We start from the raw sequence: 27,731 nt of genomic DNA, 5'->3' as shown, positions 1-27,731 counted from the left end.
CTGGATGAGCGAAAGGTGTCAGCAGAGAGCATTCTCGGTCCTTCGGATTACCGAGGCTGGTCACGTCGTCGCAGGTGATAGGCCGGTGGCCCTGGTCTCTGCCGGCTGTGAGTTGCGCAGCGGCCAAGCACCATTCCCCCGCGCCGCAGTGGTACGCGCCACTCCGGGGCTGCACGAGCGGGCCACCGCCGTGCCAGGTGAATGGAAGTCCCGCAGGCCGGAAGTGGACGAGCCTACTCGCCCGGGCGCGGGGGGGCGCAAGAGCGCGCAGCATCTTCATTGAGGAACCCGGGCGGCGAACATGGAGTTCCATGTGCGTCTTATGTAAAGAGAGCGACGGGCGTCTCCACCAATTGATGAGCGTAGCTCTCAGGTTCCGCCCCGCCAGTATGCAAATGAGGTGGCACTCCGACCAATGGCGCGCGCAGGGGCGGGCTCAGCGCGCGCGGTCACGTTTTCCACTATGTGACAGCGGAGGGCGACGCGGCGGCAGCGGCGCTACTGGGACTAGCGGCTCCGGGCGGCTGCGGCGCAGGCCGAGCGCACCAAGTGACGGGCCGAGCAAGGGACAGACGCGCGGGTTGACGCGGCGAAGCGGTGAGTGGCGCGGCGCTGGGCGGTGGCGCGGTGCTGGGCGGTGGCGCGGACCTGGACGGCCGTGGTCGTCTTACGTAACCGGCGGCTCGGACAGCTGGAGCTGGGGTCCTGAGCCAGGAGTTGCCGACTGTGCAAACGGCTGCAACTCGGCAGAATGTAGATGGAACTGCGCGGTGACCCTTTTCCAGGTTCACACTGCTGTCCCCATTTCTCAGGTTAGGCACTGAGGTCGGAGAGATTAGTTAGGCATCTTGTCCGAGGACACAGAGACATTGAGTGATCACGACACCAGACTGAGCACGCCGACTCCCATGGTGCTGTCCAAGGAAGCCAGGGTCAGTGCAAACTGTTCCTAGGATGGGTCCAGAGGGTCCCCTAAGGAGCTGGCTTCCTGCTATGAGTTCAGAGAGTCAAGTCTGGCCCTGGGGGAAGGACCACTGGTAGGCACTGACTCCCAGCGGTGGGAAAGGGGTTAAACAGAGAAATACCCAGTGCCAAGCCACACCTGCCCCTCCCCGCCCCTATGTCAGGGAGACCACTTTGTCCACCCACTTTGATTTCCGTGGCATCCTCCACGCCAGTATTTCCTGTCTCCAGATGGACTGGGAGTATGTCAGGAGAGGGGGGAGAGGTCCACTCTTAAGCTGGAGCAGTCACATCGTCATCCTTTGAGACATACCTTGGCTGCCAAGCACAGACATGGACCAAGAGGTGGGCGGTGGCCTGCTTCTTCTGCAAGAACCCTGGTTGCCAGGGTTTCTGTAACGTATACACAAGGAACCAGTTTGGAAAGCTGATTCATACGGAACAAGGGAGCCAGAAGGCTCCCTGGAAATCATCCAGGGTAACCCCTAGCTTGAAGAGGCACAGCCACAGGCTGGCAAGCTGTACCACTGTAAAAACCAGGCCTGGCAGTCTCAGGATCTGTTTCTCCTCCTTGGTCCACATGCTTACCAGAGGTGCAAACCTGAAGGGAAGCATGTCCACTCTGTCTTAGTCTCTGGAGTCTAGGTCGGATTCGTCTGATAACCAGAGTCTGTCTGCCTCAAGGCTTTAATTTAAAAAAGTCGGTTTTGTGTGTGTGTGTGTGTGTGTTTTAAGATATGGAAAGCACCACTTTGTGTACGTTGTTGGAATCTAAGAAAGCCAGGGACTCCTTTATTTTAATGGTAGCTGTACAGTGTGCCCGAATGGAATGGTACTGTGGGTGGCTGCAGTTATCTGTCACTGTCATCTTGGTGTGATTCATTGGTACATAAGTGGCGCAGCTCAGGCTGTGTGTGGAGGCTGGAGTACTGAGCAATGAGGGAGCCCTGCATCAGCCAGCTGGCAGCTACTGGGTACCTCGGCTTACCCTGGGCTCCAGTTTCCTCATCTGAGACAGTCTCTGAGATCTGGCCCTGTGCACGTTTGGAGTTCTGTATCTGCAGACCCTTTTCTCAGGCACCTGCCTAACTAAGATGTGAGAAGTTTGTGAAACCCTGCTGGTGTCACATAACGTCCCTGTGTGAGACGTAGCTGCTGTGCTTAAATGAACTAGGAGAGGTTCCTGATATTTATACAGCTCCTCTCTCAAACTCCAAACCTAGAAAACCCTGAGAGGTATGGGAGCCTATTATAATGGTATAATTTCCTCCAATCTCAGTGGACCCCCGGCTCCAGCTCTGAGGAGCTGGTGAATGGCTGAGCATGGAGAAAGAAGAAAGAGCCTCACTAGATATTGGAGTGACCCTTGAAAATGACTGTGTTAAGTGACTAGAAACGCATAGCCCACAGCCCTGCGGAACCCTCTTCACCCAATGCTTGTGGGAAGCTGCTTAGCACCAGACTCCTGGGAGAACAAGTGGGTGCAGAGAGCCTCTGCTGGCCTGTCCCCAAGCCATGGCACTTCCCACTGGGGATGTGGCCCTCACGTGAAGCCTTTTGCTCATGGAGTATGATCCTAACAAGCCGGTCACTATAGGCAACTCTAGAGTCTAGAGCAAGTTAGAAGCAGGGAGAGAGCCACACAATTGACTTTTAAAAATTTAATTATTTCTGTGTGTATATGTATCATGTGTGTGGAGAGATCAGAGGACAAGTTGAAGGCCTTAGTTCTAGGGCTCAGACTCAGGTTGTCCAGTCTCTGCAGCAAGTGTCTTTGCCCCCTGAGCCATCTCGCCAGCCCTCACTTAATTATCTTAGCCCTCTGGGCTTTGTGAAAAACGGGGGGGCCTATTCCATGCAACACCTGGTCAAATAAGATCAGCTTAGGTCCTCAAGGTCAAAGGTCTGGACTTCTTAGGCCCCACCAGCATTCAAGGAGTTCCCTCCCACCTCAGCCACCACCAGGGTCTGTCACGTAGTAGGTACATCAGTAATTGCAGCTTGGTACCTCAACATAGGTAAGGACTGAAGAGCCTGTGGGGGAGTCCTAGAGTGGCAGCACCCCGCCCCCACACCTCCTTCCCCTCCTTATTTGGACAGCCCTGGCCACATTTTCCTCCCTTACCCAACCGTCACCATGGTGAGCATGGCTGTTTATTTAACAGGACAAACATTTTCTTCGGATTGCAGCAGGCAGGCCCCAGGGAGTTGGCTCTTACCAGGAAGTAGAAAACATGTTATAATATTTGAGGTTGTAAAATACTGTGGGGTTCGCAGACTCGAGGTACAGGCTGTCGGGGCCCCCTGTTATATAAAGTTGGGAAACAGTCAGGAGTTTGCTGGGTTGTGACTAGCCGGGTGTAGGCTGTTCTTGCCGGCTGGTCAGAGGGTTCAGGGACGCATACCAAATGGGGATCTTACAATGTGTGCGTCTTTACTATTCTCTTAAGGAAGTAGGTTCCTTATTCTTTTCCCTCAGAAAACGTATTCATTTCCCTCTTAAGCAGGAGGCGGTGAGGGTGAGAGGACCTTATGTCTGACCCTGGTTGGCAGTGGAAGCTGGAGCCTTGTCAGGCTCTGCTGCTGGTCCTGGACCTGTTTTGTCATCGTGGCTTGCTGTGTTTTTAACCATTTCTTGTGGAAAGTGTAGCTAGCTGCAGAGGCTGAGAGAGCAATACTGTGAACTCCCAGCAGCCAGCCTGGGGTACCCTCCCCCACCCCAGACCCATGATCTCATCACCCAGGGCTCTTTTCCTCTGTCTGGCTGAGGAAAGCGAACATGGCCAAGTGACCGGGTCAACAACCCCAGCTTAACCCCTGCCCTCAGGCTGGCTACTATCCACGGGAGAGGCTAGTGGCTGGATATGGGAGCGAGTGGGCTCAGGCCAGGATGGTCTCAGCCAAGTTCTCCCTTTCCCTCCCAGACCCCTCCCTGAGACTGTCCCCTGTCTCCCAGGGGCTCCTGTCCACCCATCAGAGCTGGGACCGAGCGCTAGACCATAAGTACAGGAGGCAAAGTCTGCTTGGACCAGCAACAGTTTCTGCCAACTTGGCAAATTGATGTCAGTCCATTAAGCTACTTGTGCTGAGCAGTGCATTTTCTGGAATAATGAGGTTCTCAGCGACTTAGTTTAGTTTGTTGCCTTACGTGTCTGCCGTGTCTGCCTGGCTCTCTCTGTGAAAAAGTGTATCTTCCTCTCCAAAGTGACCCTGTTCACATGGGTGCTCGGGGACGGGAACTGCCGGGCACAGACTATCCAGGTAGCCCCCGGGTGGGGTTGTGTGGAATGGGGGGGGGGTGCATTTTAGTCCTTTTCATGTAAGCCAGAGAGGTGCTACCAGCTGGCTCCACAGTGAACTCCCCCACCCTACCCCAATTACTGTGTGACCTGCCTGTTTCCCCTGTCGTGACTTAGCCCCAAGATTGAAAGCTGGTATTTGTTTGTCATTTACTGGAGTCCAGACAGATCAGACCATTTAATCTTCCCAAGTGCCAATAAGAGGGAGGGGCAGTTTTTACTCCCATCATAGAGGTAAGGAAGCATGGTACAAAAAAGATGGCTGCTCATCTGCCTGTGGTAGAGGGGCTGGATGTGGTCTAGAGTACTAGGATCAGGATCAGGAGTAATCAACCCGGGGGGCTTCGAGAGGACTGGGTGGCCACACTGAACCTGGAGTCAACCCAAGGGAACTCAAGTGACAAGTCTGTATCAAGTGTGCTGTACACCGAGGGCTCCCTGCACCTTATCCTCCCCACCAGTCACAAGTCCTGGCCCACCCCACCCTTTAAGTCTCCCAGGGATTTTTCATATCCTATGCATTCTAGTTCCTTGATGATCATCTGTGTTCTAGGAGGCAAGCCTGAAAGAGCAGGATACCACCTGTTCTCCAGTCTGCTAGAAGGCCACCCTAGAGATCCCTGGCACAGTATTTGCAGGTGTGCCCTCGTGGGTTTAGTGTTTAGGACTCCCCCTATAGCACTTTTCATAGTGGGAGCACAAAACTGTGTGCTGCAGTATCCTAGGCTCTACTACCCCAGCCCTTCCAGTAGGTGCACATGCACAGAACTCTTCGGTAGATAGTACTGGCTGTGCTAGCCTGTTTCTTCCAGCTGGTACACAGTCACCTGTGGTGCAGAGTCTTAGACTATGCTATTCCCTCCCACACCCACCCTTACCCCTTCTACCCCCACCCCCTGTCTCCTGGCAGGTACACAGTGCTCTTCAGTGCAGAGTCTCAGGCATGTGCCTTCCATAGTATGCACTATGCCCTGGGAGTCCAGCAGGAAACACTCAAAACTCCTGCTCTCTAAAGGGGACGGAAACACCATCCTGACACAACCCCCACAGGGAGAGGATGATGAAGTTCTCTGGGTAGCTAAGAAGAGTGCTGTGACCCAGAGGGAGTGAGACTATATACACAGGCTAGATCGAGAGATGGGTAGATAGAGGTGGACCTAGGGACAGCTAGACCTCAAAGAGCCTTCAGTCTCTTTTTTAGACAAAGTCTGTCCTCCGGTCACAGACCTACTATAAGTGACATATATTCACCAGAGTCACTTGTCCTACCGTGTTGACTGCGGTGGGGCCGGGTGGAGGCAGTAGCCTGGTTTGGAAGTTGAGGCTGGCATCTAGCCAGAATGTTCACAGTATATCGGTATCATACAGAGACGCCCGCCCCACCCTCTACCTACAGTACTGCTTAGTTCTGTTGTTCCACAGACTAAGTGCTCAGGACTTGTGTAGGGGGTTGACATTTCTGTGTCTCAGTTCCTAGAAAGAGGAAAGGTCACATGCTCCTTTCAGAGAGTCTCCGTGGCGACATTCCTAAGCTCCTGGGGCCATCAGTCCTCCACCTTTACCATCACCATACAGTGGGTCCTGCTAATGTTCAGTGACCAGTGGACAAGACTTCTTTTGCATTCTCCTTGTGTTGATGGTCTGAGTGTCTCTCTATCGTTTCCTGTATCTCAGGGGGAAGCCCCTCTGTGAAGCCTGTGCTTCAGCGTTCTCCTAAAGTCTCCTTTCTTCCATCTTTCCTTAAAAAAAAAAAAAAAAAAAAAAAAGGCCAGAACTTGCACATTGTACTCTGACTTTAGCTGAGACAATTCCTGCATTTGGACTTGGGATACTGACAAACTCCCTCTGTCTGGAACACAGCAAGCGAGTCCCTGTCTTCCCTTCCCCGTGTACTTCTTCCTTACAGAACTGAGTGTGAGCAGTGCCTCCTGGGGCCCCTGCCTGGCACCCCCTTCCTACTGTGTAGGTCACATGTTTGGTTTTCCTTGATGGATACCAGTACCGCTTTCTTCACTCTTGAAAACATAGTTTTAACTGGGGCTTCTAGGTTTGTAGTACATGGTACCCAGGGTGTACACAGATCGGCAGATTCAAGCCCGCCCATCTCGGTGTTCTGAGGCTTTTTCCCCCGGCACGAAAATGGCCACTTTCCCATTGGTCTTTCTTCCTCTTAGGTAATGTCACCTTCTTAGACAGGTGTGGTGTGCACACCTGCAATCTCTGTAGTCCCAGCATGTAGCAAGCTGAGGCAGGAGGATTACAAGTTCAAGACTGTTCTGATCTACATAGAAAGACTTTATTTTACCAAAAACAGCAACAACAGAAAGTCACTTTCTCAGGCATCTCCCCCCGCCCCTGTGACCAAAGATACAAAGATATTTCTTCCTTTTTGACTGATATGTGTCTTTTTTTTTTTTGGTTCTGATGTCATGTTTTTTGTCTTGGCCTGTGGCATTATCTCAGTTCTTGTCATTTGTTTCATCAAACCTATCTCCTGTAGACTTTCTGTGCATGAGGAAGAGTAGGTACCATCTGTCCATCTGTCCTGGGTTGGTCTTCCCTCACTGCTGATGGCAGTGCTTCTTCGTTGGAGCCTTGTCGAAGGCCCCACTTTGGCTTTTGTTTGTTAATTGTGGACAAACAGGGCCTCATCCCTCATGACAAGAAACATGTTCCCAGAAACAACGTGGCTGGCTTCTGTGTGGCCCTCATCTCCTTGGAGTCAGTCCCTCAGTGGGTAAGACCTGGGCAGGTCCTAGATAAAGGATCCTGTTGGGCCTTATGGTGCCATCGTCAGGGTTTTGAATGGATGTGGGGCCTGCTTTGTTTCCTGCCTATGTGGCCATTTTCTTGGTGTGAGCCTCAAGCTGTTCTGCCCCAGTCTGTCTGCTAGAGTCTTCCCAATGGCTACTGGGAAGATGTCCCACTGTCCCACAAGTGGGGGTGATCTGTAGTGCTTGGTCCTCTTCCTTAGGGCCTGGAACAGCTGGGCAGGGTGTGAGACCCTAGTGCCGTCCCTGGTACACTATTTATTGTTCCCGTAACTGGTGGCAAACAGTTGAAACCCTTGGAGCTTTCCTGGGCTGCAGAAAACCACACTGTTTCACCAGCAGTTTTAAATCCTTGGTCGTTTCACATGAATGAGGGAAGAATGGGATGGAGGGCTGTCTAAAAGGCATCCCTGTCCTTGTCCACTGTGGGAAGGGTGAGCACATGCTGCAGACAGGCAGTGCCATGGTGGGCCATGTCAGCACAGAGAAGCCTCTAAGCTTAGCATGGATACAGGACCCACCAGAGCATCCTGGGTCAGGCCAGTGTGGAGCTGGCTGTTATTCAACCTTATGCAGCCCTGGGTGAGTGTCCTACCCCATCACCTCGGCGGCGGCATGGAATCCTTCATGCAGCGCTTGCGGTGGTTGTAGTGTGACCTGCGCTATGTGTGTCAGCCTTCCATTGACAACTGGTGTTTTCCTGACTGCAAGGAACCCTGTGGGGGTATTGTGCCTTTTAGGATGCTCTCAGAGAACCTACTGCTGACACTTGGCCTCCTAGCAAGGGCCAGCAAGCCCCCTGTCCTCCAACTTCCTCATGTGCTTGGCAGAGTAGAGGTCAGGAGGAGAGAGCAGCCAGGCGTGTCTTCCTTGGCCTGCTGTGGTCCGGGTTTCCTCAGCTCCTTCTTCTTCCCTACCACCTTGGGCTGTGGCGAACTCTCCCAGGCCCAGTCTTAACAGCTTGTAGCTGTTTGCATAAACTTAATGTGACCCGACTCAGCTTAAGTGACATCTGCTTCCTTCCAGGGTCCCTGGCCCTCCCTTTTCCTCCCAGCAACATCTAACAGTCTCTTACCCTTGAGTTATGGCCTCCTATCTGGTGATATGCCCACCCTTCCCCATCACTAAGTCTGTGATCTTTTATGGGGTTCAGAGTTCTGTGGAAGCCTTCTTAGCAGTGGGATGTTAGCTGTTTCTGCCCACCTATCCCTAAGCACACAGGTTTCTATTTAGTGTGGCCATGGGATCCGACCCAATGTAAACCACGCCATGACTTTGATGCTTAGGCACTTCAGGGGCCCCTGACGACTCAGGGTAAGCTTGAGTCTCCTTCCCGCTTACACCATCTTATTCCAATGCCAGGCTCCCTGCAGCGCCGGAGCCCCTAGCACCTGGAGCGCTCCATGGCATAGAGGCCTCTTCACCCCTCACCCAACAGTATTACCTCTCCAGGAGACCCGGCTGCCCCCAGCTTCTCTGTAGCACATGCCATGTTGTGATGGAGTTGTTTTTGGACCCCACTGCTTAATGTCACCTGTGGAAATAATAGGATGAAGATTCTCATGCCTGGTTTACCATTTAGCATGGCTATATTTTCCCCACTGTCATGTAGGGTGGCTGTCTGTGCCCTTGTCTGTCCACTGGTAAGTCTGTCAGCACCTCCATAGCCCAGCTGAGGCTCTCGGGCCAGCTGCCCTCCTGATCCAGGGCCAGTAGGAGCTCAGGAATCAAGAACACATAAACACTACAGTAAATGGCAGCTGTGCTGCCACTGATACTGGGAATCAAACCAAGGGCCTCGCACAGACAAGGCGAGTGCTTTACCATCGATCTCTAGCCCCAGCCTCTCTGGTGCCTTTGAACGTTTGCCCAAAGATCTTCTCCTTCCACCAGCTTATTCCAGAGCCCGACATGAATGGATACGTGGACTTCTCCCCAAGTCCCACCAGTCCCACCAAGGAGCCAGGGGCACCTCAGCCCACCCAGGCTGTGCTCCAGGAAGACGTGGACATGAGCAGTGGCTCCAGCGGAAACGAGAACTGCTCCACGGGACGGGACTCTCAGGGCAGTGACTGCGACGACAATGGGAAGGAGCTGCGGATGCTCGTGGAATCTTCCAACACTCACCCCAGGTAGGTCAGCCTCAGGCCAGGCCCTCGCACACAGGACACGGGTGGCTCCCTCCATAGTTTGTCGCCCGTCTTCAAGCAGCAAGTACCAGGACTTGCAGGATGGCAGTACTTCTTAATCCTGTAGATGGTATTTATTGTACTTTGTCCTTCCAAATAACGATACCACGTCATCTTTGCATTTTTGTATCTGATGCACTTAACAGACAGTCCAGTAAGACCTCGGAGGAGCCTGCTCACACACATGCATTCGATCACAGAATATTCCTTTTCATTTCTGTCTCTCAGTGTTCAAGTCTCCTAATAGCTGAAGCTCTTATGTTTCAGTTTTAACATGACTTTTCCTTTTTTAAATTTTTACTTTAAAGTATATGGGTGTTTTGCCTGTATGTATGTCGGTGCACCACTTGCATGTTTGGTGACCATAGGGGACAGAAGAGGGCATTGGATCCCCTGGAACTGTGAGTTACAGATGGGTGTAAGCAGCCGTGTGGGTGCTTCTCTTCACCATTGAGCTGATTCTCCAGCTCTGACTTTTATTTTGAGGGGAAGTATGGAGGCCATACTATGGGTCTCAGGCACTCCAGGCAAGTCCTTTGTCCCAAAGCCACCACCCAGCATACGGTAATATTTTCTTTAAAATCTCTGGTGTGATGTCCCTGGTCAGTTTTATCGGCTGGTTGGGGGAAGAGGCGTGTGGAGATCTTATCTATCTATCTTCCCTTGCAGCCCTGATGATGCCTTCAGACTCATGATGACAGAGGCAGAGCACAACCCCTCCACGAGCGGCTGCAGGTGAGACCCACCACAGACCATACCTCTCACCTCATGCCCTTTTAGTGATGTGGAGCCCACCGCAGACAGCCCCCACCTCATGCTCTACCAAGGAGCTGCAGGACTTCCTCTCAGGCTGCATTTGGAAGTCATGTGACCCCGTTAGCTCTGATAAATCTGTTGGTCTGAGCAGCCGGTTAGTGTGACACCGACACGGGCACTGTACTTCTGAGTCCTGGTTGTTCTTGGGGGACCCGGTTCCCGCCTAGCTGCACCCTAGGCAGCCTTGCCTCAGCCCTGTGTATGCAGCAGGAACCTTCTCACCCTTTTGCAACAAATTATCTGTGCATCCACAGACATTTTTTTTTTTTATCAGTTTTCGGGGCAAAGTCCGCTTTCCCAGGCATGTGGGCACTTGGCCATTGAAGTCTCAGGGACCTGACCCATCATTCTTTAGATACCTTCTCCTTGACACAAGCCATTTACATCAGCAATTCCTTGTTATCGGGCCTGTCTTCCTCTGCTCGATATCCTCGCTGGGATTCCTTCCTAAGAGTCCCCTTTGCTCGAGTCTGTTCTCCTGACCCATGCTCATGACTCCAGGGGCTCTTTCTCTGTCCTTCATACCATCCTTGTCCCTTTGCCTGGGCTAGGGAAGGAAGAACCCTGTGGTGAAGCCTACACCACTGTACCGGGGTTGACCAACAGCCCTCCTAAATGTGGTCCAGCCTGGCCCCAGGATAAGGATCTAGTTGGAAGGCTTCTCTCTCTGGGTGAGAACAGGGATTCTTATCAGTCTGTGGTCTCCTGGAGGAGCATCGGCTTCCGTGTCTATAGACCTCATTAGTAACTTCACGGAGAAGGTGCTGGCCCACAGTGAGGGAGGCCAGGGGTGCTGGCTGTCCCTGCCCCCACCGCTCTTTTTAGAAGGCTCACATTTGATCCCCCCCCCACCACTTTAAATTCCACAGTAGTGAGCAGTCTGCCAAAGCTGACGCACACAAAGAACTGATAAGGACCCTGAAGGAGCTGAAGGTCCACCTCCCTGCAGACAAGAAGGCCAAGGGGAAGGCCAGCACGCTGGCAACCTTGAAGTATGCCCTGCGGAGCGTGAAGCAGGTGAAGGGTACGTCTACTTTGCACGTCTGTTCAAACCCATAGAAACAAGGTTTTGGTTGGTTGGTTTGTTTTTGCTAGCTTTTTGCATACGCATGTGTGTGTGCATGTGTGGCAGTCAGAGGACAACCATGTAAAGTCAGGGTTATTATCTTCTTCTGTCTTCATGTAGGTTCCAGAGATTGAACTTGGGTCTCCAGACTTGCACAACAAAGCCCTTACCCTCTGAGCCATCTCACCAGCCATCTTAACACATCTTAAATGCCCCAAACTATCTTCCAAATAATCACAGCTTTCAAAGACTCATCCCAGAAATGGCAGAAGGCAGCAATAAAGATTTGATGATGCTCAAGCTGGTTGAGAACCATGGCTCATTGCAGTTTTCTATCGAACTGCAACTTTTAGAGGCAAAACCAAAAATAGGTAGAAAACCAGGGGACCGGATGCCTCGTGTACTGAGTATGATCAGGTCATTTTCAGAAGTTTAGTATAGTCCAGGCCCTGGCATGTGTTTGGGACTGTGAGTTCAGAAAGATGGCCACACAGTGCCATGAGCTGTGTGGGTGAGAAGGAGATTGAAGTAGAATATTCCTGAGCTCTTGGCTACCTTCAACCTGTAGCCTGAGAAAGGAAGCAAAGGGGGTCGCTAGCTCTCAGCACTCAGGATCTCAGGTAGCCCAGGCTGACCATAACTCGCTAAGCCTGCTGGGTAACTGAGGATGACCTTGAACCTCTACATCCTTTCGCCTCCACCTTTTAAATACTAGGACTATAGGTGTGTACCACCATATCTGGTTTTATGTGCTGTTGGGGAATCTAGCTTAAGGCTTCATGCCTGCTAGGCAAGCACTCTACTAAATCCCAGGTACTGTGTGTGTGTGTGTATGTATGTATGTATGTATGTATGTATGTATGTATGTATGTATGTTAATGTGTGTACCTGAACATATGTATATGTACCAAATGTTTGCAGTGCCAGTGGAAGCCAGAAGAGGGCACCAAATCCCACAGAACTGGAATTACAAACAGTTGTGTGCTACTATGTGGGTGCCGGGAATAGAACCCTGGTCCTCTTAGCCACCGCATCATCTCTCCAGCCTGCTCACCCAGGCACTTCTTAATTCATGAACATAACTCAAATGACTCATTTCCCGTTGATTTAAAAATGTTTACCCACAAAACATTTTCTGCCCTGCTGGTTATTTCAACCAAGAAAGAAGGCAACAGGGCACACGGCAACACCACCCGTCACTCAAGTTCAGTCACAGGACAGCCCTTACCATCATGCATATACAATCAGGGACATCTCTGTCCACCAAGAGTCCTGCTGCTGATTGCTTGTTTGGTCTTTAAGAAGACTATGGTAGAGCATTTTGACTGGCTCGTGAGCTAGAAGACTGGGGCTACGGAGTAAGAACCTGAAAAAGAGCTCGGGTCCTTTCCTGATGAGTTAGGCAATGGGTCTCTAGCACCCCCGGTAGACTCAGTCCTCCTTCATTGCTCCTGCCCAGGATCTGCACAGATCAGCTTCCCCCATGTCCTGGCTCGGGCAGTTACAGTTGTTCTTGACTCCCAGACAAGAAGGGAACACTACCCAAGCAGAAAGCAGGTAGTCCATCTCCCAGACTCAGCCTCAGTCCCCAGGGTAGATCTTTCCAGGATAGTCCAGCTGTAGGCATTGGCAGAAAGGCGTGTTTAGTCAGTTGCTAGGCACAGGGGTGAGCGAGCTCTGCAGGTGCTCTGCTGGGGAGAAAGTGCCTTCATAAAGCCCTGGCTCAGGGTGCTAAGTATTTAGTCCCTTTTCTTTCCAGCCACTGATGGTGGTGGATGTCCCTAGCTATATGCTGGGACTTGCAGTAAACAGATAGAGGCAAACACCCCATTGGGGCACGGAAGACAGGTGCCATGGCAAGTGATGTGGAAAGCAGGACCCTCTCCACCATGTCACCCATGTGTGGCACTTGTGAGAACACCTCCCCACTGCATGACTGTGCCTTTGATCACAGTCACATACATGCGATGAGGGCTGAGTACTACATGTTACAAATACACATCAAAGTAGACAAAGCCAAAAGGCTGCAATCTAGGCAGCGTGGGCTTTGCTGTAAGCATTGCCATCTGTCTTGAAGCCATTAAGCATGTAGGCCAGGCTTGTGGCCGGCAGTCTAGGTATGAGCTTGCCCTTCAGACAGTCTCCTGTTGAGTATCTGGATGGCTCTCTGTCAGTAGGCAGGTTGCTGGTATTAATGGCTGTGCCTAAGGAAGACCCTGCTCTCTGGAAAGAGCAGCTATGTGAATCAGTCTGACCTGGAAGCAGCTCACCCTCCAGGGACTATTGGTTTGCGTGCTTGGCCACAGTAACTTCGGAACTTGGGAGTTCTGCCAAATCAAGAATGTTCCTAAGCTTTCCAGCAGAGAGCATGCTCAGAAACTTACCAGTCTGTGAAGGCGGAGAGATCAACATCAGATAAGCCCCAGCCACGAGTCCAAAGACCTCATCATCACGCTGCAGGGACACAGGCTTGGCTGGATCCCAAGGTCAAACTCCAGGACACAGCCACCCTAGGTTCCGTCTACCTAAGGGCAGCTTGGTGGAGCTTTAGAGGCAGGACCGACTGCATTGATTCCGTATGCAGTGAGAGCAGCTGTGGCCTGAGCTGCCAGAATCTCACCAGATACAAACTCAGATGAGCGGCCGGAGTATTTGTAGATGCTGCTCACAGCACTTTCTTTCCAATGTGGCTTCTGGGACCTGTTCCTCTTTCAAGCAGTCGATCCTGCCTGCGTGGAAGTTTCTAAAGGGACCACCCCAAAGCACAGGTGGCTGGGATGCTTCTGTGGATCCTAAGTATGACCATTGTGCTTATGTCACGCTTCAGGGACCTGTGCACCCTTATGACTTAAAGTAATGTATTTATGAGTTTTAAAATTCCTAACAAAGGCCTGGTGTGCCAGAGAAACTGTGCTCCCCACTCAAAGTTCTATCTCATCCCAATTGTTCACTTGAGAAAAACGGACCCCACCTGCAGGGGCCAGTGACAGTATGCTGTCGTGTGGGCCCCATCTGCTGAACATGGGTGTCGCTTCTCTTATAGCTAATGAGGAGTACTACCAGCTGCTAATGTCCAGTGAGAGCCAGCCCTGCAGTGTGGATGTGCCTTCCTACAGCATGGAGCAGGTTGAGGGCATTACCTCCGAGTATATCGTGAAGAACGCGGTGAGTGTTTTGACAGGGCACGAGTTCTCCCTTGGGTAAGGCAGCTGGTCCAATGTCAGGAGGCGGATCTCTGAATAAAATCACGAAGTTGGTGATTCTCGAGTGAAGTCTTCATCTCTGGCCGACTCTGACTCATAGCTCCCAGTGCCAGAGAAACCCAGCTGTGTTAGAACTTGTTGCTCCTGCTTTTTGTAGCCTCAGGATGAAGAGACAGATTTAGTAGTAAAGTCTGGGTCCAAAGCCCATATTTCTAAATGTCGTCATCTAAGGGTCTGGGAGAGGAGAGACCCTCCAACCCCCGGATTCCCAACTAGAACAGACAATAATTTGTGAAGACCCAGCATGTATGAGAGCAGTGCTGAACTTGCGTCGGCCCAGCTCCTTGAGCCTCCCTACCTCTTTCTACTTAGCAGCTCCCTCCAAGGAGGCTGGCCTGTGCTCAAATGGGCAGGCCACCCCAAGAACCTGAAAGAGGCCAGCTGGCAAAGGTCACTCGGCCAGGCTAGGGGAGCACAGGTGCTTAGGAAGGCTAGCCCAATGTATCCCTGCTAGTGTTGCATTGGGCTTTTGCATTGGAACAGGAAAGTCAGGCTGGATGGGATTGGGAAGGTTCAGGTGCAACCTGACTCTCATGTCAGGATGCTCCTACCAGCCTTAGTGCTATATTATAGTCCATGGTGAGTATAGTCACCCGATCATACTCTCCATTTCCAGGATATGTTTGCTGTGGCTGTGTCCCTGGTTTCTGGGAAGATCCTGTACATCTCTAACCAAGTGGCCTCCATCTTTCACTGTAAGAAGGACGCCTTCAGTGATGCCAAGTTTGTGGAGTTCCTGGCTCCTCATGACGTCAGTGTGTTCCACAGCTACACCACCCCTTACAAGCTTCCGCCCTGGAGTGTGTGCAGCGGCTTAGGTGAGGTCCTGACTGCAGCATCTTGACCCCTCTGAGTCAGAGTGTAGAGGAGGCTGGTGGCAAGGGCAGAGGTTGGGAGCTGGCTTCCCTTCTCAGCTATGTCAGAACGACCCATGGAGCCCCCCCCAACAGGCTGCCAGCCACTGATCTGTCCAGGGCAAGAGGCAAACAGTTGTTTGTCTCTAGAGTAAATAGCCTCTTTGTAAACGTCAGAGGGTCTTCAAAATTAGGCATTTTAGAAATGGAGTTATTCAGAGGAGGAACCTTGATGAAACTGCCCTGCAGGGAGCTGGGGGGCATCCTGTGAGGCAGAGGAGTGTTCGGTGGGACAGTAGCTATCTGCAGGCAGCAGTTAGTCCCCTCAGGGCCTTAGCTGCAGTAGTGTTCAGGGGTGACATTTGTCAGGGTGACTTTCTTTTGGGGAGCTTCGTCTTGTCTGGAGGCAGGATTATAAGTTTAGGTTATAAAGCTCTCTGGGCTTATGCGGCTTTCCCCACTCACTAGCAAGTGTATACGCTGGCTTTGTGACCCACCTGTGCCCAGGCTTCTTGCCCTGGCTCAGCTCTTCCTATCTGGCAGACACTCTGTGTCTTCTCTCTATAGAGCCAGTTTTGTCATTCTCCTTGTGCCTTCCCAGTCTCTCCCAACCCCCAGTCAGTCGGCTGTAGTCTGAGTATGGTTTGTCCTCTCCAAAACTCCAGTTGGAATTTGCTGGTGTCACACTATTGAGGTGGGACTTTGAGGTAATGTGGTCATGAGGAGAGACTGAAACAGTTCCGCTGAGAACTGCGTGCTGCTGCAGTGGTCCCTGAAACAGCAGAGAACAGATTTGGAACTTAGGAATTGGGAGCAGCTTAACTGTTTCAAAATGAAAACCAGAAAAGGCCCAAGTGTTGAGGTTCAGTTCTGGTGTTAGAGGGCAGAGGAAGCCGGGCAGACTGGGGAAATCGTAAAGCTTCTCTCATTCGCATAAACGGTTATGACCAGCACGCTGATGGAAGTGTCAGAGGGGCTAGCCACCGTCTGGCCACATACAGAGTGGAATGCAGGGGTGCAGTCAACCAGGTTGCTAAAGGATTCCGTGGGTGGGAGATAAATAGCAATGAAGACCTCCTCATCACAGGGAGGCACGTCAGAGATCTTCAAGAATGCCTCTGATCCCCGAATCACGCATAGCTCTCACCAGCTCTCACTGTGGCCCCAGTGCTTGCTGCAGGCACAACCCCCACATTCTCCATCAGGTGTAAGAAAACCCTTGCCACTGTTCCTGTGGGGCTGACTCTGTAGGCAGGAAGGTGAGGCCTAGCTTCCTCTGCCACAGGAGCAGAGCTGCCCCAGAGAATATCACCAAGACTGTGCCAGCCAGTGCTGTCAGGGGCTGCCACCCTGGGAAGCTGAGCCACCAAAGGCAAGCCACATATCCCAGGAAAACCACAGGCAATCCTAACAGTCAAAGCTGGACTGAGCCCAGTAAGCCATGGGGCAGAGCTACTTGCTGCTTTGGGGGTCCAGTCTTACCCACGTGCACCAAGTATGTAGCAGGTGCTGGGGTAACAGGATGATCCCCCAGCTTTAGGACAAGGCTCCTGGGACCTAGTTTCAGCCTTTCGTGAGGCCCATTGTCCCATCTTTCTGGCCAGTCTTCCTCTGGAGCAGCATGCCTGTCCCTCATCCTGTGGCCTTGGAGCAGAAGATTGGTTTGCGCTCACAGTTGGACTTTGGATTTTCCGGTTGGCATTGGAGACTGTGGGACGGACTTGATTATAGTTATGAGAGCAACATGAGCTATGGCAAGCCAGAAGGGCCACCTGTGGGCTGCTCTCCTCTCAAACTCACGCTGAATTTGGTCACTTGTGGAATGTGGGATAACTGGTCTTTGAGAGGGGTGACCAAGTCACAGAGAGGGATTGGCAGGTGTGCCTTTGTTCTCCTGGGACTGGATTACTGTGACCATTATGTAACTCCACAGGCAGCTCCTCTCTCCTGTCCTTTTAGCTACAGGCCTCTTGTGGTTGAACTCTGCAGTTCTTCATTGAATGTTGCCAGCTTCCTCTGAAAACTCTGACTCTAGAAGAGCTTCAGGGCATCCAGGGTCACTGCACTGTCACTGATGGAGGACTGAGGAGGAGCTAGGTCACAGCACTGTCACTGACGGAGGACTGAGGAGGAGCTAGGTCACAGCACTGTCACTGACGGAGGACTGAGGAGGAGCTAGGTCACAGCACTGTCACTGACGGAGGACTGAGGAGGAGCTAGGTCACAGCACTGTCACTGACGGAGGACTGAGGAGGAGCTAGGTCACAGCACTGTCACTGACGGAGGACTGAGGAGGAGCTAGGTCACAGCACTGTCACTGACGGAGGACTGAGGAGGAGCTAGCCTCCACCACTACTGACAAGGGTGGCCAGCAAGAGTCCATTACTGTCTGCCCACCAATGGCTGATGGGCACAGCCCATATGGGCTTTGGATGCCCAGAGCTGAAGACTGTAGCTTCCCAGAGCAGAGGAACAAGGACCAAGACAGGATTGTTCTGGGCTTGTCAGTGGGACCGATCTGCCATCCTGTCTGTAGCTGGCAGGTCATTGATCTCTGCTTACACAATGGCTTCTCAACCATTGCCACCGCCACCTTGAAGCAGTGGCTCTGGCCAGCTCTCCCATTGACAGGTGCTCCCCCCCCCCCATCCCTGTTCTGTAGCATCAGAGATGGACACTGCCTTTGTGTCCTTCACCAGCTCAACAACCATATGGCCTCAGTGGGCAGTGGGGTAGATACACCATTTTGTCTGAGGGTTTCCTCTGAAGGTGGTTGTCTACTTTCTCCCTAAACCCTGAGAATGTTTAAAAAAAAAAAAAACAAAAAACAAAGTTTGCAGTGTGAGTTACAGGAGTGTGGTTCAGGATCAAGGAAAGGAAATGGCTGGGCGTGTAGACTGCCAGCTGAGCAGCCTGAGCTGCCTCTCCAGAAAGAGGCTAGCCAAAGTATGTTCTAAATGGAAAGGACCTGGTGACCTCAGAGAGGCCTTTTGCAGGCTGGTAATTCTGTATCATTTTCTGTAACTAGTAATTTCCTGTGTTTCTTCATTTCTTTCGAATGGAAGAAATACTATACCCAAGACAAAGTTGAAGGAGTTTCTAACCTTCAAGCTGTTCTAGAGATGCCTGCTCCCTTCTCTCACTTGAGGTCCAGCCATCTCACGTTTCCCAAGACACTGTAAATCTTAAAGTAAGTTGGTATGTTAGAAAGTGTTGATATTTTCAAAATCCTCGAGTCACTTCTGTTAGGAGCAAGTATCTCAGCAATAGCAGTGAGAATGCCCAGGGTTCTATCAGCAAGTACACACATCCTGTGTCTTCCAGAGATGAACTGCCAGTGTGTTGGTAGCGCCTCCGTGCCCAGCTCAGAAGTTTTAAACAGCCGTGTTTGTTAGCTCTGGCCAGTAATCCCAGCACCCTAGAGGCAGAGGCTGAAGGATAGCTGCAAGTCCCAGGCCAGCCAGAGCTGCCTAGTAAAACCCTGTCTCAGACCTTTCTAAAGCAAGGCTGTAAACTTGTAGGGCAGTGAAATCTGGTCTACGGCACCCTTTGGCATGGTATCCAATATGAAAGCTCTATGAAGGACTCACTCTGTACTTGGGCCACCTCGGCTTGATGCTGTGCTTATTGACACGGGAATGAATGACTCTGGGTTTTTCTTGTAGATTCTTTCACTCAGGAGTGCATGGAGGAGAAATCTTTTTTCTGCCGTGTCAGGTAAGTCCACTGTCCAGTCTTTCAAACTCAGAAAGAAGCAATATAGACGCTCTACCACCTGTACTTGTGGGAGAATTGGGGTATATTGCTTTGCCCCTCCCCTGACTCTGAGCGTGAGACCAGACAGAGCTTCTGCAGAGGCTGTGTGAAAACCCCCTGGAGTGAGCTACATGCTACTGTATGAAGGGAGGGAATGAATCAACCTGTCCTTCCTCACAAAAAAGACAGACTGCCCTACTGTTGCTCAGGAAGACATTCCCAGGCCGTGTCTATAGCCCCTGCATGTGTACCTGCATGTCTTGGGTTAGAGTCACAGTGTACTGTGCAAGCTTTTGGTGACCAGGACATCCAGGACAGTGTCAGCAGTGACACCATGGGAAGCCGGGCCCAGAATACCTCTGAGGAAGCAACCTCACATTCCCAGTTGCTTTGCCTTAGTCTACCTGCAACGTGCTCAAGAGAAAGGCAGGAAGGGCTCCTGCTGCCCATTATATGGACTCTTGGACTCTGATCATTGACCATTGACCATTCAATATGGGTCTAATGGAGAGCGCCTAAGGGTGAACTCTAGCCAGCTTCTCCAGTGGGCACAGATGTGAACTACCTTCCTCATGGCCTGGGTTCCCACGAGAGGTTTTGCTGTGCCAATCTGGCTGAGCATCCTTGGCATCTGGTACAACAAGTTGGGGAGTCACCCAGCCCTCACAGAAGCTAGGTGCAGGGCTCTCTAGCAGGCCAAGGCTTCTCTTCGTCATGGCTCAGAACCTTGACCCTCACTCTCTCCACACTCCTCTCTCCACAGTGTTGGGAAACACCACGAGAATGAGATTCGCTACCAGCCCTTCCGCATGACACCCTACCTGGTCAAGGTGCAAGAGCAGCAGGGTGCTGAGAGCCAGCTCTGCTGCCTGCTGCTGGCAGAGAGGGTACACTCGGGCTATGAAGGTATAGCCATGCCTGACCAGGGAGCACCCACGTTAGCTCATCCTGCTTGCCTGTGATTGACACATGATGTCTAAAGCATCCCTAGCTGCTCGCTCGCCTTGGCCTCTCCCCAACCCTGTCAGTCTCCTTCTCTGAATTCAGCACAGTTCTCTTTGCTATGTGGCTCTTCCATAGCAGCCGAAGGCAGCTGTGCCCGTTTGCTTCTTCCCTCCCCACAAAGTGGCACCAGCTCTGAGGCCCCGTATCCTCTTATCTTCATCCCTCACCCTTGCCTCTGCCTCATGACATCTCAGTACCCCCAGAACCTCCACTTACTACCTCAGCCTCCAGTGCTGGGCTATCCTTGTCCCCACCTTGGGCTATCCTTGTCCCTACCTTAGGCCATCCTGACTTCCGTCTGGATTGCCTTCCTCCCAGCTTGTGGTTTCTGTTGAGCACAAGTCTTCGCCTTGCCCTTCCCTCCACCTGGCTTTCTCTGCAGCACAGCCCAAGGCCATCTAGTTATCCTAATGCTGTCCCATCAGTGAGGACTTCTCAGGCCACCCTGCCTCCTGACAGTCAGGTTTTTCCCATGGAGCCCAAGGAAAGCTGTACCATCCTGACTGCCTCTTTGGGATTTCTCTAAAAATATTATTTTCTCATCCTGTGATCCTTATGTCTACTCCAGTGCCTGGCTAGACACTATTTGTTTTCTGTGCGTCAACTCAGGATACACAGGACTGATGATCTCCTGACAGCAGCCTCACCCAGCCCAGGAACATTTATTTATCCCTGGAATTTGATTAGCCACGAGTTTTTTGTTTTGTTTTGGTATTTTTTTCAAAGCACTTCCTGAAAGTGATAGCCGTGTGTTCTAACATGATTTTCCTCTCTAACGCAACGATGTATCTCTGCATCCAGAACATTCTCTTTCTAATATTCATTACGAGTATAAACAGGAGAGACAACTTGTCACCGCAAATCATGAATGTCCTTCAAGAACCAAAGATTTTAGAGTTCGATAGTTGGGGAGAACACTAGATATACAACTTCCTATATGGGATGGATTGGCTTTGTGTCCCCACTCCCACCCCCCCTGCCCCCCGTCCCCTGGAAACTGTCAAGTTTTCCTGTTCAATGGCCTTGGTAAACCATATGTCATATAACTCATCTTTACAGAAGTGATTTCTTTAGGTTATTGTAGTTTTCATCTTATAAACCAAGAAGGTGGTCTTCTGTCCCAGGGCCACATGTCTCAGCTAGCAAGGCAGCTCTCATTGGCTCCCAGAGAAGTTAAAGAGGCTGTGGTGGCCATCTGATTGGGGCCTGCCCTGCCTTCAGCATGGTGGCTCTGTTACTCAGTCTACCTTCTCATTTTCCCATTACCTGCCCATCACTCTCTGTCATTGAGTATTTCCCTAGTTATTGCAGAACTAACTAACCAAGTCTGTTTTAAGAACTAAGTTTCTTAGAAGTGAAACTTCTGTTCTTGCAGCGCCTAGAATCCCTCCTGAGAAGAGGATCTTCACAACAACCCACACACCAAACTGCTTGTTCCAGGCTGTGGATGAAAGGTGAGTAGTGCCTCACCGTTGACAGGGCCTGCTGTTGCTTGTCTAGGAATCAGTACTGTGTCCTCCGTGTCGCCAGGTCCTAGGACAGACACTCAGTGTTTCCTCATTGTCCTGGTAACAACCAAAGTGGAAATAATGAACCTTTCTTGCTTTCGACATCATTGCTGAAGGCAAAATTGTGTGTCATTTTCCCTACATGGCAATGGACAAAAATGTGTGACTGTGCTATTCTGTGACACAGTGATGCTTCGGTCAGACCACATACACTGTTGTGATCCCATGATCTAGTGACTGGCTGCCATATGCCATGCTCCAGTAGGGTAGTAGCCACAGCTGTGCACAGTACAGCACTGTTGTTTCTGCACTCGATCTTAGCTAAAAGGCCCAGAAGCAATGCACTGTTGTTTCCGGCTTATGATTTACAGCTTGTCACTTAGCAAGTCCCCTTTATTTCACAAGACGGTGTTGTGGTACCCAGCAGCAGCCTCACAATTCTGTGTGCCCTGGGTTTCTATATTACACCAGCAGTCAGGCCCGGTGACTGATCTGTGTTGTGGGCGTTCGTCTTTGCTTGCCCAACACTGCTTGTACAACAGAATTGCCCAAGGATGCATTTTTTCAGGCTGTGTCTCACTCTTACAGAACATGTGACTATACAGGCAGTGAAACAATTTGAAATTACACTAACAGGTGTTAGTTAGATCCAGTTGCAGGAGCACACACTTGTGATCTTGGCGTGATGAGGTTGCAGGAGCACACACTTGTGATCTTGGCGTGATGAGGTTGAGACAGGAACGTTTAGGAGTTCAAGTTCCTACTTCAAAAAGAACGAAAGCAAGAAAACAAACACCACAGTTTCTAAGAAATGAATACTGTAAATGGGGCTCTCTGGGAAGCTGGGGACTATTTAGTTGAGCCTGCCTTTCTTGCCCTGTTTAAACTCCGTCTAATGGGTGATAGTACCATCAGGGGTGGGGTGCCAAGGGCTGATGTCGGGAGGAGATGCCATTGGCAGGACCTCAGCAGGAGTCTGTCTTCTAGGGTCCCCCCCACACCTTTTCTCAGAGCGCTCCTCAGGCTTGTCTCACTGGGTCTGCCATGGAGGGTACTGTAGCTGGTGTAAGAGGTCCTGACTAGATTCAAAAGTGCTTGGTTCTCAACAGCTTGTGGTCAACTGTGTGCCTTCCCCAGGCTCCTTGACAGATGAGGAGTGGGAAATCAAATGGCTGTTAGGAGTGGTTTGAAGAAACATGTCTCAAGAAAATACCACAGGAAGTGGACAGAGAAATAGACCAAGCCACCCCCCTAGATTTATCTACCTGGCCAGGGACACGAGGTCTCCTCTTTTGAGTCACACTGCACTGCCTCCAGGATGGTTCCACTCTGTCAGCAGCCAGAGACCTGCCACTGCTGGTCTAGGTCCCTTGGGTGCGCCCTGCAGGTCACCTGTGGTCCAGGGACCAGAAAGACAGTATCAGATGCAGATCTTGGGGCCGAATGTACAAAGCCACCTAAGAGGCTACCATTGCTACATAGACCGAAGGACTGTGTGCAGACTGCCAGCTGTTTTGTTCCAGCTGTGAGGCAAGAGGGCAGGCCAGGGCCTGTGCGAGGCAGTCTGCCAAGTTCACCACAGTGAGTGGAACCTAAAGGGCCCCTTCATGGAACCCTCCGATCAGGATCAAGCATAGAGCCCTTCCTCCTCAGCTTTGTCCCTCTGTTTCCCCCTCTCTTTCCTTTTCTTTCTCTTCCCACTTCCCAGCTACTTCTTCCTTTTTCCCTATTCTTCCTCCCCTCCCCCAATCTCTCCAGCCAGGCTTGTGTTGGGAGGGTGCCAGGAACATTCTGTACACTCTGTCCAAAGGGAAACAGGAGGCCTGAGAGTGTGCCTCTGACACTGAGGATAAAGTCAGACTTCTAGAAAGTTCTAGTCTGAGGATGTGTGTAAAAGGCCTTCCACTGAGCAGAGGAGAGATTGAGGAAACACCTGTTGGGATGCTTGAATGCCTGGGGAAGAAGCGGGAGCTAGCCATGCTAGATGCTAACAGAGGCAAAGGCAGCTGCCTCCGTCATCTCTACAGACCAGCCCAGACCACCAAGGGACTGCCACTTTACAGAAGCATAGACAGGCACTGAACAAGACGTCCAGCCAGTCATGGGGACTTGCTGAGGAGCCACAGGAAACGGCCTGATATAGGGTCTCAAAGTGACAGAAAGGAAGACATTCTTAGAAAAGACAGCTTTCAGCCAGAACTGGTTACACAAAGACTCACATTAAACTGGTCAGAATTAGAAACTGATCAAAACGAGATCAATATGTCATGATGTATTCCTTTAGGAGGTTGAACACCACTCTGTAGCTTACAGCCTCATGACTGTCACACCACAGGGATGCTGGAAAGCTGCCACCCTGAGACTCCCTAATGTTACTTCTGCTGTTTTCATCTGAGGGACTTCGGAGCCTGTGTCTGTCTCTGGATGAGGAGGTGCCCTGGGATGGCCCTCTCTCGGAGTCTGCCAGCTCTGCCTGACATTTGTATTCCGTGTGCTGACTGCCTTGTGTCCCTTGCCTCGCAGGGCGGTCCCCCTCCTGGGCTATCTACCTCAGGATCTGATCGAGACGCCTGTGCTCGTGCAGCTCCACCCCAGCGACCGGCCCTTGATGCTCGCCATCCACAAGAAGAGTAGGTCGTCTTCTTTATGCCCCAAGGCCTGTGTGCTCTGGTACTTGGAGAGGTTGGACCCACTGGGAATGCTGAGCCCTGGTGGCTGCCCTACATCCTGGCTGAGACCTGGTGTCATCAGCTATAGGTAGACCAGGGAGAGAAAAACTCAAAGGGTTCTTGGAGACCCATATATAGTATTGGTGTTGGTGACTGTGGGGAGAGCTGCTGAGCTGTGGTGCAGGAAGGTCCCGACCATCCTTGGGAGTAGACAGCACAGGACCCCTCCAAGCCGAGCCCTTGCAAACGTGGGTAGCACTGAGAGATTTGCATCCTGATGTAGGAAATGAAACTGCCTCCCCTGGAAACCATCCCTGGTGTGATTTGAAGCAGACACAGGAGTTGAAAGCAGAGGCTTTGAGGAGGTGACCTTGGCCAGCCTGTGTGTGTCTGCTCCCTACCTCACACAACAGCCCTGAGACTCGCTTCTTACCCTCTAGTCCTACAGGCCGGTGGACAGCCTTTCGATTATTCTCCCATTCGATTCCGCACCCGCAACGGGGAGTACATCACACTGGACACTAGCTGGTCCAGCTTCATCAACCCGTGGAGCAGGAAGATATCTTTCATCATTGGGAGGCACAAAGTCAGGGTGTGAGTGCTCCCAGGGTTCCACTCTGTGGGTTTTGGGGGATTTTGGCCTATTCTCACCTCTCACAGCAGGGGGCAAAGATGGGGAGTTATCTCCCTATGGGGGAGCTGCTGGCCACATGGATGGGCAAGGGATGACCTGCCCAGGTGGGAGGAACTCTTGTAAGCAGAGTTATATGCAGCTGGGGGTCTGTGGGATAGAGATGGAGATTCTGACCCCAAGAGGCCGTGTGGGTACCACATTCAGGCCAGGCAGGCCATTCTGAGGAAACAAATTCCAATCACACAGAGGCCCTTTGAATGAGGATGTGTTCGCAGCCTCCCCGTGCCCAGAGGAGAAGACTCCGCACCCCAGCGTTCAGGAGCTCACAGAACAAATCCACCGGCTACTGATGCAGGTGAGTGCCGAGTGAGTTTCCCTAACCTTAGAATCGTCTGTGTTGCAGCCATGATGCTGACTAAGCCGTTGAAGGGTGCCCATGCCCCACAGCCTGTCCTTCATTCCTGATAGGATTTCCACTGGTCTAAGTCCTACTCTTTCCCAAAACACTGTCACCAACACTGGGAACTTGGTGACATCACCCTCCAGTAAAATCAGTTTATCCACAGCCAGTCCCACTACTGAGTGGATGTCCCCTCTTGGCTATAGGATTCAGAGTGACTATAGTTGAATTGGTTTTGTTTTTAAAACCTCAATAGACTGCAAAAGACCTCAGCTTGCAGTAATTAAATGGTTGAACATCGTCTTAGGGTTTCATTGTTGTGAAGAGAGACCATGACCAAGGCAGCTCTTATAAAGGACAACATTTCATTGGGACTGGCCTACAGGTTCAGAGGTTCAGTCCCTTATCATCATGGTGGGAAGGATGGCAGCATCCAGACAGACATGGTGCTGGAAAAGGAGTTGAGAGTTCTACATCTTGATTGGAAGGCAGCCAGGAGGAGGTTCTCTTCCATACTGGACAGAGCTTGAGCATTTAGAGTCCTCAAAGCCTGCCTACATAGTGACACACTTCCTCCAACAGGGCCACACCCATTCCAACAAGGCCACACCTCCTAAGAGTGCCATTCCCATAGGTCAAGCATATTCAAACCACCACAAGGGTTGCTTTTTGTCTTTTCACTTTTTTTTTCTTTTGGGGGCAAGGGGAGTGGTTGAGACCGGGTCTCTCTGTGCACTCTTGTCTGTCCTGGAATTCTCTCTGTATACCTGCCTGGCCTTGAACTCACAGAGATCCACCTGCCTCTCTGCCTCTCAAGTGTTGGGATTCAAGGCATGCATGTGCCTGCCTGTACCACCTAAACATATTCGCTTTAATGGCATCTCCTTGGTGGCCGCATGCTAGAGGTTAGGACACTGTGAATGAAGGCCAGACAACTCCGGGTTCAAGCTCCCCTGCAATTGTCTTCTCTAGGTAACCTTGGGCAGGCTGAGACCACTGTTTGAGCTTGACGTGTGGTGACCTCTTCTACACCTTTCTATGTGCTTTCCCCCCAGCCTGTCCCCCACAGCGGCTCCAGTGGCTATGGGAGCCTGGGCAGTAACGGATCCCACGAACACCTCATGAGCCAGACATCATCCAGCGACAGCAATGGCCAAGAGGAGTCTCACCGGAGGAGATCCGTACGTCCCTCTCTGTTCCTCTCCCTGAGAAGCGCAAGGTCCGAGTTAGAAAGCATGATCAGAAATACCCAGGCAGTGGCTGGACCAGTGGCTCAGTTGCCTTCTCCTCTGGCTCAGTTCCCCTGGGATTTGCTTCATATTTCCAGTTGCAGCAGCCTGCCTATAGTTAAAATATATAAAGGAAAATGGCGTAGGTGGGCAAAGCAGCACCTTAAGGAAACAAAACCTTAGTTGGAGGGTGGTATGGACTCCTTAGCAGTTCCTTTACTGTGTCTCCCTCTGGGATCATGGGCGTTCCATCAGGATTTCCGAGTCTGGGTTAGAAGTAGTGAGTACGCTCTGTGGTGAGCACTTGCCCTGTGTGTGCAAGGCCCTGGACTCCATCCCCCAGTCATTCTCTCTGTTGCTCCACCCCATGTTGGCTTCTCTGCCCTCACTGTGGGGGGCCGACAGAAGAGGGTCTCCTAGAATGAATAACGTGTTCCTTATTGTTTTTCTTCAAGGGAATTTTTAAAACCAGTGGCAAGATTCAAACCAAAAGTCACGTTTCTCATGAGTCTGGAGGACAGAAGGAAGCATCTGTTGCAGGTAAAAAGGATGTCCTCTGGCTCCTCCCGGAGCCCTCACTCTTGGGAGCGCTCACTTTTCCTTAAGACATCTACATTTATTCTGCTTTTTAAAAAGAAAACAAGCCGAGGCTGGAGAGATGGCTCAGTGGTTGGGAGCACTGGCTGCTCTTCCAGAGGACCTAGGTTCAATTGCAGGTTCAATACCCACATGGCAGCTCATAACTGTCTGTCATACCAGTTTCAAGGGATCTGAAACCCTCACACAGACATACACAGAGGCCAAGTACCAATGCACATAAAATGAGAGAGAGACAGAGACCAAACAAGCCTGGTGGTGGTGGTGGTGGCTCCACCTTTGATCCCAGCACTTGGGAGGCAGAAGCCGGTAGATGAATCTCTGAGTTCGAGGCCAGCCTTGTCTACAGAATGAATTCCAGGACAGCCAGGGCTACACAGAGAAACCATGCTTCAAAACAGAACAACAACAAAAAGAAAACAAGACACCCCACTTTCCTCTGCTTTTGTCTCAGGACAGCAGGGGGTGCTGCTGGCTTTTCTGGCTTATTGCTCTATGTGAGGACTGGGAAGGTCTCCCCCTGAGTGTGCTTAACTTCATCCTTGCTCTACAAAGCAACAAGGGCTGCCCCTCTGTGTCCAGCCAACAAGTGCAGATCCTACTGTCCAGAAGGCCCTGGTTACCTTATGACCCACTAGAGCATGCAATCTGTGTTTCCCTACCCGCAGTAGACAGTAAGGTGCTGGCTGTTGGGCATACACCAGTGAATAAA

At 51.4% G+C, this 27,731-nt stretch overlaps 1 protein-coding gene and 1 long non-coding RNA gene across 5 annotated transcripts in view; one reads left to right on the top strand and one right to left on the bottom strand.

Moving 5' to 3' along the window:
* The first annotated feature begins 418 nt into the window (after positions 1 to 418).
* Per2 (period circadian clock 2) overlaps positions 419 to 27,731 on the top strand; it is a 43,375-nt gene continuing 16,062 nt past the window's right edge. Inside the window, exons 1-14 of one of the 3 annotated variants that reach the window (XM_006529249.4) lie at positions 419 to 597; positions 8,927 to 9,165; positions 9,892 to 9,957; positions 10,911 to 11,062; positions 14,148 to 14,269; positions 14,984 to 15,185; positions 18,887 to 18,938; positions 19,741 to 19,883; positions 21,358 to 21,436; positions 24,014 to 24,120; positions 24,600 to 24,753; positions 25,040 to 25,148; positions 26,249 to 26,374; positions 26,878 to 26,962. In XM_006529249.4, the coding sequence (XP_006529312.1) occupies positions 8,945 to 9,165; positions 9,892 to 9,957; positions 10,911 to 11,062; positions 14,148 to 14,269; positions 14,984 to 15,185; positions 18,887 to 18,938; positions 19,741 to 19,883; positions 21,358 to 21,436; positions 24,014 to 24,120; positions 24,600 to 24,753; positions 25,040 to 25,148; positions 26,249 to 26,374; positions 26,878 to 26,962 (1,618 nt within the window). In that variant the 5' untranslated portion in view covers positions 419 to 597; positions 8,927 to 8,944. Of the gene's footprint in view, positions 598 to 8,926; positions 9,166 to 9,891; positions 9,958 to 10,907; positions 11,063 to 13,752; positions 13,901 to 14,147; positions 14,270 to 14,983; positions 15,186 to 18,886; positions 18,939 to 19,740; positions 19,884 to 21,357; positions 21,437 to 24,013; positions 24,121 to 24,599; positions 24,754 to 25,039; positions 25,149 to 26,248; positions 26,375 to 26,877; positions 26,963 to 27,731 lie in introns of those variants that run through there. The other 2 variants (NM_011066.3, XM_006529250.4) reach the window with 2 other exon arrangements.
* On the bottom strand, positions 2,000 to 16,767 carry Gm35591. 2 transcript variants are annotated; one of them, XR_003948694.1, is made up of 3 exons: positions 16,704 to 16,767; positions 9,161 to 15,993; positions 2,000 to 8,567 (listed from the first exon to the last, which is right to left on the bottom strand). It is a non-coding gene; the product is annotated as a predicted gene, 35591 (long non-coding RNA). The 2 variants fall into 2 exon arrangements; XR_003948695.1 differs by lacking the exon at positions 16,704 to 16,767 and having other exon boundaries at positions 9,161 to 14,339; positions 15,719 to 15,782.

Source organism: Mus musculus, chromosome 1 (assembly GCF_000001635.26).
Source record: "Mus musculus strain C57BL/6J chromosome 1, GRCm38.p6 C57BL/6J".
NCBI lineage: Eukaryota > Metazoa > Chordata > Mammalia > Rodentia > Muridae > Mus > Mus musculus.
Note: the sequence above shows the minus strand (reverse complement) of the source record. Positions and strands in the feature narration are given on the sequence as shown.